General features: G+C 37.5%; 1 protein-coding gene across 1 annotated transcript; it reads left to right on the top strand.

Moving 5' to 3' along the window:
• Nucleotides 1–1,336: 1,336 nt before the first annotated feature.
• LOC146161432 (adenylate kinase 2-like) lies at nucleotides 1,337–5,549 on the top strand. Its single transcript, XM_083383887.1, has 7 exons — nucleotides 1,337–1,493; nucleotides 1,776–1,880; nucleotides 2,506–2,637; nucleotides 2,922–3,016; nucleotides 4,511–4,583; nucleotides 4,779–4,971; nucleotides 5,269–5,549. Exons 1-7 carry the CDS (start codon nucleotides 1,398–1,400, stop codon nucleotides 5,271–5,273), a joined length of 699 nt encoding a protein of 232 aa, XP_083240013.1. The 5' UTR covers nucleotides 1,337–1,397; the 3' UTR covers nucleotides 5,274–5,549.
• The last annotated feature ends 3,171 nt before the right edge of the window (nucleotides 5,550–8,720 follow it).

Here is an 8,720-nt window from a genome sequence, read left to right as displayed (position 1 = left end):
AGAATAAAGCGATGTCAGTTTTTATTTAAATAGTATGTTGGTTAGGACCTGTAAGTTTCCTTTTGGGTATTATATAATTTGTTTGGCCATGTGCAAGACCAGAGTGGCTTTAAACAGTGTTTAGGTACTACTGGGTCATCACTCGAATTTGGACACATAAGTCCGTCAAAGATGGCAGTAATGGACGTGTTTCCGCAAAAGTGGCCCACCTAGACTTTCTATTAACTTCGCATTAAAAAATCCAGAGGGCAAAATCGTCTCGAATCTTTATGTCTAATATTGGGATTGGCCTAACATAGAAAGAGTTTCAAAAATCAACGCTCGCTGCCCTAGTGGAGGACTGTGGACTCCAGACAAAAATTAAACTCGAGTAAAATGTGCGATTTCGTGGAGTCCACAGTCCGCCTTCGAAGCTTCAGCCAGTATTTTACCGATTTATGTAACTAAAAGAAGTTGAATATTCAACAATCCACCCCTGAAAATTTAAGGTAACAGCCTAAAGGCAAAGTTTTAAAATTGCAATTTTTTAACCTGTTTTCAAAAAGGAAAAATGTACTACATCCCCTTAGCAACTTTATTTTTGTTTTTTCACGTTTCACAAATTTAGGATTTATAAAAGGTGATCTTTAAAACAAGATAAGTATTAAACAGATAAAAAAAAATAAAAAAAAGTGAAAACATGCTCCAGTAAAAAAATAAGGGCGGAAACAAGTGAATCAGGATCTTTCGGATGATTTTCGCCGAATAATGAAAGCCCGAGCTCGAATCGGCGGCGAATCGTTGTGCTCCTGCAACGCTTCGCTAACCACATTATCTTGCCACGTGCAAAGCTGTACAGCGTCACCAAGAAGCAGCAAAACGTGTAAGTAAAAGTATGAATGGAGTAAGACGCCTTATTTACTACGTTGAACTATAAAGATAACAATTGTTTAGTGACCATAGATTAAGAGCAGCCCTGTGCAGATTTTTTCGGTGTTTGCGTCGACCTGGCTCTTTGAAACTCATACAAAGCTGTATTAATTTTTCATAAGATTGTATGATAACTTGCCCTGATTGGTATACACAAGATTAATAGCGCCACTGTTAGGGTTACTGATGGTTGTTAGTATTATTTGTATCATTTGATGGCTTAATATTAAATGCATATTGGTGTTCAGCGATCGTTCAGTTTTCTACAAAATACAGGTTGTACAGAAATCAATTTTTTTTATTAACAACCTGTTAATGGTACTTCAATTTTTACAGTAAAGTGTCGTCAATTCAAATAAAATTTAATTATTGAAATTATGTTTTAATTATTCTATGTCCATTAATGCTTTTTCTATTATTAGGTTATACCAGGTTATACTGTTATTTTTTTAACTATTTATTAGTCTACTTTTTTACCTGTTATCACAATGGCTCCAAAATCTATCAACACGCCTCAACAGCAGGAAAGCAGAGGAATTCGTGCAATCTTACTGGGACCTCCCGGTGCTGGAAAGGGTACCCAGGTATTAAATCTGTCTCACAGATTAAAGTCCGCATTTTCCGTTATTTTATTCTTTTTGTATTTGATCCATTATTTTTTTGTTTCGATTTTACATTATTTTTGTTTGTTGGGCTGTTAAAATAAGAAACAGTATAATACAGTGAAAAAAAAATAATCTTTTCTATTTAGTTTTATTATACTGTTGGTAATATAACAACTAAAAGATACATTTTTATTAATGCCCTAACATTAAGAGTTGCACAATAGATTTGTTTTTATTTAAAATGTTTTTTTCCTGAAACAGGCCCCCAAGTTAGCTGAGAGGTTCTGTGCCTGTCATCTTGCCACAGGAGACATGCTGCGAGCTTTGATCAGCAGCGGCTCACCCCTGGGTGCTGAAGTTAAAAAGGTTGGTTTTTATTGTTGGTGGATGTTTAAAATACAAAAAAATTAGTTGCATATTTGGGATTGCATTCATTTCCACGATTAGTGTGAGCAATTTGAAATTGTAAATGTTATGTATTTCCCTTGCCTATTGTTTGTTTCATACCACAACTGTCATAGGTTTAATAGCGCAAATGTTTCAACTGGGTAAGTTTTAAAAAAAATTTGCATTTTCTGGCTAAAAGAGGGAATAAAACAGGTTTTAAATAAAGTTGGAAATAAAGTGACATTCAGAGAAATTTGCAAAGTTGCTTTTGTACTGCATGGCATAGTTTTGTAATATTCGTCATGTGTCTGCTGTCTCTCAAATTATGCTGTTGTAATTAGTATTTTGCATAGACAACTGTTCACTAAAACTTACCAACAATTTTTGTATTGTCCTCACAATTTTGTATGAAACTTTTTGTAACAGCCACAAATATTATGGTAAGTTACATTGAAACAATTTATAATTACTGTATGGTAATGTTTACTTTATGTATACATTTATGCATGCATTGTTTTTGAAAATGTATATTTGATAAACTGTGCACCAACAGATATGATTTATTTTGTAAATTGACCAAACTGTGTTGTCTTTCTGCTTTCAGGTCATTGCAGAGGGAAAGCTTGTAAGTGATGATCTTGTTGTTGAGATGATAGACCAGAACCTGGACAAACCTGAATGTAAAAAGGGCTTTCTGCTCGATGGCTTTCCAAGAACTATTGTCCAAGCAGAAAAGGTATCCAGTTTTGTGTAACAATTTATTTATTTTTTAAATTTAGCAGTGTGTAATGTTAGATTTTTTAATTAAAACTTGCAGTACATTTTTGACAAAGTACAAGAGAATCGCATTAAAATAAAAAGTTGCAATGGTTTAAAGTTTGGTACAATGTATATATTCAAGTCTAATATAACTAGAATTTTGCCCTCTTGACATTTTGTTTTTTGATGTATTTGTAGCACTTTTTGTCATAACTGTATTTAATGAAATATATCTTTATTGTTTTTATAAACGTTTTTTAGCTTGATGTTTTATTGGAAAAGCGTAAATCTGCACTTGATGCCGTAGTTGAATTTCACATTGACGATTCCCTTCTTGTTCGAAGAATCTGTGGAAGGTAAATAACAGTGCTCTGCAGTGGTTTTGTTAGATAAAATTCAGAGGTTGTTGTACGATGATGTAGAGTAAACGCCCATGTTTATCCTTGTTTATATATTTTTTGTTAAATGTTGTCCTCTCCTCTGTAACATTTGAGAATCCCCATTAGAACTGTTTAGGTGCAAGTGTGGTTGCAATAAAACTGTATTATGTCTGCACTCTGCAGAACCTAGCTTTATTTATTTAAAATATTATAGGTAGTATTACAAATTTTCAAAATATTTTACTGACTGTGTAATGATGCATTTTTGCTTGGAAAATACAGATAAGGTTGACAATTTAGTACATATTTCCATTTGCGTTTCTTAAAACTATCAGGTTCCAAAACGTCACGTTTCCTTTGCTGTTATGCTACCAAGCATTTGGCGATCCTAACTAGATTTACACACGCTAGTTTTCTCATCCTGGTTTCCTGCTGTTGAAACAGCTGCGAGCAGTTGAAAGTTCTAGCAGATAATTTTTGTAAAATCATGCTGTTTGCACTTATTCATCGACAATAGCAAGATGCTTTTTATGTAAAAAGCTGCAATGTCGGCGAGCCCACCCAACATATCTGGGTTCGGTCTAGGTGACGAGCGATGGCAGATGACTCAGCTCAAAAATCCCACGGCCAAGTGATGGAAATGGTGGAATGCCACTTTTCCGTACAAAAATGCCTCTTGCGGGTTAAAAGCGATATTGGGCGCGCGCTAGAAGCGGAAAAGTTTTTATTTCGAGCCGCTGTCTAAACGCTTGTCGCGGTAGGAAAAGCGAACACCGGAGAACAAGCGCCAACTCTTGCGAGGCGCCCCAGGGCAGAGCCAGCGAAGTCTAGCGTAAACACGCTTCGCCGTTCTTAACATTCCAGAGCAGCGGGCCGGAACGTTCTGCTCTGTTTCTCGCCCCGCTTCTCGCTTCTATTGCGCGTTACGAAGGAAGAGGCCGCGCTGTGTTGTGTGCGGAAGACGGTGGCACAGTGCTATAGGAAAGTAACGCTTCTCGTGCGCTTACCGGGCGCACTTTATTCTACTTTCATGTAGCATTGGGAACACCGTCTTTTCCGCCGTTGCTACTGAGTACAAGTTTTTATCAACCAAGAGAGAAAGTCAGTCGGCAAATAGGTTGCTTGTTTTAGCCTTAGCCTTATCAGCAGCCGACCCTGTTCAGTCTTGTGTCTTCACAGTGGTTGTATACTGCCTGTTTGCCCTTGCCTCAACAGACAGTATAATCACGGTGTCGTTACATGACCGCCACGCTGCCTTGAGTGTCGCTGACCGGAGATAAAGTTTACCCAGTTATACTAAGCTTCTAGAGTTTAGCTTAGCTTGCCTGTTGTGAAAAGTGACCTTTGGACGCGCCGGCAAGGCAAGGTAAGCAGGACAGCGACCCCCGTTTGTACCTTCCGTTATTTTTGCTGCGATGCGGTTTTGAACTAAACGCAAAGCCATCTTGTTGAACCCTCGTGTGCTTTCAGGTTGATTCACAAGCCGAGCGGCCGGAGTTACCACACCGAGTTCAATCCGCCCAAGAAAGAAATGACGGATGACGTGAGTGGTTTGAGATTTCTGTAACTGGTGTTTTACACGTATTGATTAATTTAAAACAGAAATAAACCCTTTTGAACAAAGGGTTAGGTAAAATGCAACGATGGCAATTCCAAGCCTACTTTTCCATTATAAACTTACTTAAAAAAAAATTAAAAAACGAAAAGTTAAAATAAAAAACTGCCATCTTTCGTCCAGGTAACTGGCGAGCCGTTGATCAAACGGTCCGACGACAATGCAACGGCGCTGAAAACTCGACTGGAAGCTTACCACAGCATGACCACGCCCCTGGTCGACTATTACTCGCGAAGGGGCCTTCACTCGAAGATCGACGCCGCCCAAACGCCCAACGTCGTCTACAAGAGCCTCTGCGACACCTTCATGAAGTGTCGTAAGTGAAACGTATAACTTTGCCACTATCTTAGCCCGATTTTCTGTAAGAGCTGGCCAGCCTTTTAGTTTTAGCTGTAACCTTTTTCAGCTACAGTACTTCGTAAAAAATACCACGCGCCTTACTAGGAGGTTCTATCAGTCCCAGTGTTTTCTACAAGGAAACACCTTTTGATTCCATAGCAGTACTAATTTTACTGCTGCGTAGGCTTTTCTTTGACGAATTCCGTTACAAATTTTAGTAGATATTGTTTCTCCATGTTTCACATGATTTTTTATTTAAAGTTTATATTTTTAGTGTGATGGTGCAACATCTATTGTCGTTCGTGGTCGCTGCTACTTCAAGACATTGTTGTTTCAACGAGGTTGTCCGCCGAAGCCGATTTAACATTGTCTCAAACTCGCGTATATTCCCTTTAAGAAGTTGCATACGTTACACGGTGTGCGGTGCATATATATATATATATATGTGTGTGTGTGTGTGTGTGTCCGAATGAATATGTATGTCTGTCTGTACGTCGTCCTGTCAAGTTTTGTCATTGTAATTCGATCGTAATGCAATAAATGGTTATTTTTCGACTGTGCCAAAATACCGCTGGACAACCCAGGTTACCGTTCGCAAGCCAAATTTAAAAAGCTGTCGATAACCGGCCAACTTGAAACGGGCTTGCCTTACCGCCGCAGTAAGTAGCAGAATGCTGCGGAATTTCCTGCCGGAACGGATCCGGCGTTTCGCCCAAGCGAGGCTAACCGCCCAGCGAAAAGTTGTGAGGCGTGACCCGGAAAAAGAGCCCAGTTTCTTTCGACGTTTACGTCACCAAACGTGGCGGAAAACCGGTTTTTGATTGCCGCGCGCTTTACCGAAACACTATAGCAGCTACAACGGTATCTCGCACGTCGGGTAAAAGAGCTGCCATGGCCCCTGGGCGTTTGCTCGTTCCAGTATTTACCTCGTCCAGGCCGATTGCGAAGACTTTCAATTGTGCTGCTTTGCGCTGGCAGCTTTTAGATGCCCACCTGCGGTCAACAATGCGCCACGAGAAAGCTTTCCCTCGCCCGGGGCCTTACTGCAAAGCGATTTTAACACATTCCGATACGCTGTTGTATGCGTTCAGCGTGAACTTTTCGCCCGATTTTGAGTCAATTGTGCCGAGTTCAATTATTCTTCGCGTAAATCCGTCCGGTAGTTTTTAAGGTCAAAAACCCCGTTTATAAATTGTAAACTGATAAGTAATGACGTCCAAGAGAAATTCTTACATTAATCAACTGTTGGTGAAAATTGTTTGCTCAAGCCTTTTGCATGTTGGCTATAAACGTTAACACTGTCCTATACTGATTTACAAAATAATCCAAATTTCTAAGCAAGTTACACGAAAAAAAGTTTACTACATTTGTTTCTGGTAGTATTCGCAACTAAAATGTTGGTCAACTATCCATAATCAGTTGAAATGTTCAATGACTTAATACCCCATTTTCTTCGCTTCTAAACTTGGGTAACGTTTGTCGAGTCCGCACCAAAAGTTCATTAAAACGAGTCTTAAAAAACATTATTTGAAAAATAAAAATAACAAGGGTCCTTTGATTACAACGGTACCGTTTTACGATGTTTGTTGTGTATTTTGGGGATAAAATGCGTAAATATTCGTGACCACTTGTCTGGGAATTTTCTCCCCCAAACATCGATAAATCTAAAGTAGGGGGTCAGCAACCCAAAGGCCACGCTGCTTTTTAAAATTGTGCACGAGGAAGTGCCCCATCGGCAATTTAAACTATACTGGTACAAAAAATAGTGACGTGAAAGAAATTTCAGGGATGTCATTACACAGCTACGCCATAACCAGAGGCGCCCGAAGAAAATTTTCCAGATTGGGCAATATTAATATTTTCACTTAATATAGCTTCAGTACCTATGATATTAATACATACGATTTAATATCAGTAGAAATTGAAATGCGAATCAAAACCTTTATACGTAAACGATATTACACTTAAAAAAAATAATAATCGCATTTTGATATTCCAGATGGGACAAGTGCCCCTCCCACCCCCTTGCTCCCCGTGGGGCGCGCATGGGCATAACGTGACGTCACAAATTTTATCTAACCATGACGTCAAAAAGAAGTAACTTTAAGAACGTCACGCAACAGTGCGTTTATTAAGTTGTAGTTTAGATAGTTGTTAGGCTTCGTTTTATACAAAGCTATATTACAAACTTGTTATTGATTCGCGCAAGACGACAAAACGCCTTATAAATAGAGCGAATATTTTTTGACATGTCAAAAAAAGTCAAAATTTTGTTAAAATTTACACTTTAGGTCAACATTTGTCAAAAATTTTTCAAGTCAATATCTACTAAAAATGAACATAAATCGTTTACAAATTCAAAAACGTATAGTCAGCTTTTTGAAATTGTCGTTCAGTTAACATTTTATCATAACAATTTAGTTTTTAAATACGTCTAACGACATGTTAACCGTATTAAATCTTCATTAGAGCAATATTACGGTGCACGCGAGCCGACAGAATTAACCACCCAGGTCTAGTTTATCGCATTAGGTTATGCTTTATATAGTTGTGTAGTCCTGATTTGTCCAATGGTTTTGAACAGTATTTCATTTTTTGTTCACTTGTGATTTGCAATTAGCCTATTTCTTATTTGGATAACATACTCGGTCATAATTGGAAATTTTCTGCAATTATTTTTACCTTGTTTTTCAATTGTTTACACATCATTTTTCTAAAATAACCAGCGTCATGTTTTTCTTTGGCAATTTTATAGCTGTTTGTCTTTTTGAAATGACAAAAACATCAATTAAGCATTTTTATGAATTTCGCGTAAACCTGAAAAAATAACTGATTAGTGTTCGACAAACATCAAAATTATGTGGTTGACGACGCCAAGACACTAATGCAGTACTTCATACAACAATATGATGTTTAAATCAATGTATTTCTAATAGGTCAAAATTTTGTCAAAAAAATAAATTTCAAGGTCAAAATTTCAATTTTTCGGGTTAAAATTTCCAATTTTTTTAATCCAAAAATATTCGCCCTACTTATAAGGTTTGAGTTGCCAAAACTTTCATTTTCGTAGGTGCGATAAGACGCATAATGCCCTTTCGCACGAACCACGTAAAATTATTTTTTTACGTATGGAAAGAAATACAGTTTAGAAGGCATGGCCCCGTAAGTTTGTATATTTTTCCTACAAAAGGTTTTAACGTGGTTCATTATTGTCCTGCAGCGTTCAAACAAAGTAACTCATTAGGTGTATTTAATCCTAATGGCTCGCGGATTTATTGATGAAAGTTGGTTAATCCTCGACATTTCTAACTTGCTAATTTGTGTGCCTTGTTAAAAAATCGCTTTACATGAGAAAACAAACCTCAAATTGTTTTTATAATTAAAACATGTCTCGACATGCTTCTGGTCTTTTATCTTGTTGTACCAATAAATTTAACTATGTTATAATTTTATAAAACATACTTCAAATTCTTATGAAATATACCTCTTTAGAGTCTAATCAGTTGAAGCGCTTGTAAGTGCATAGTTGCGTTGTAAAATAGTTAACTAGCGCCAAACCTGGTTGAAAAATATTCCACAATGCAGTATATGTTAATCTACATCTATTTACAGTTTGTGGAATATCTATTTTGAATTAAATACTGCGCATGCACGCGCCCGACTCGAAAATCGGGTGGTCTTACGTAGTCGTTTTCAGTGCCGAGTTCGACTCCGCAATTATGAAAA

This window comes from Ascidiella aspersa, chromosome 3 (genome assembly GCF_963924565.1).
Source record: "Ascidiella aspersa chromosome 3, kaAscAspe10.2, whole genome shotgun sequence".
NCBI lineage: Eukaryota > Metazoa > Chordata > Ascidiacea > Phlebobranchia > Ascidiidae > Ascidiella > Ascidiella aspersa.
This window is presented reverse-complemented; position numbering and strand designations above follow the sequence as displayed.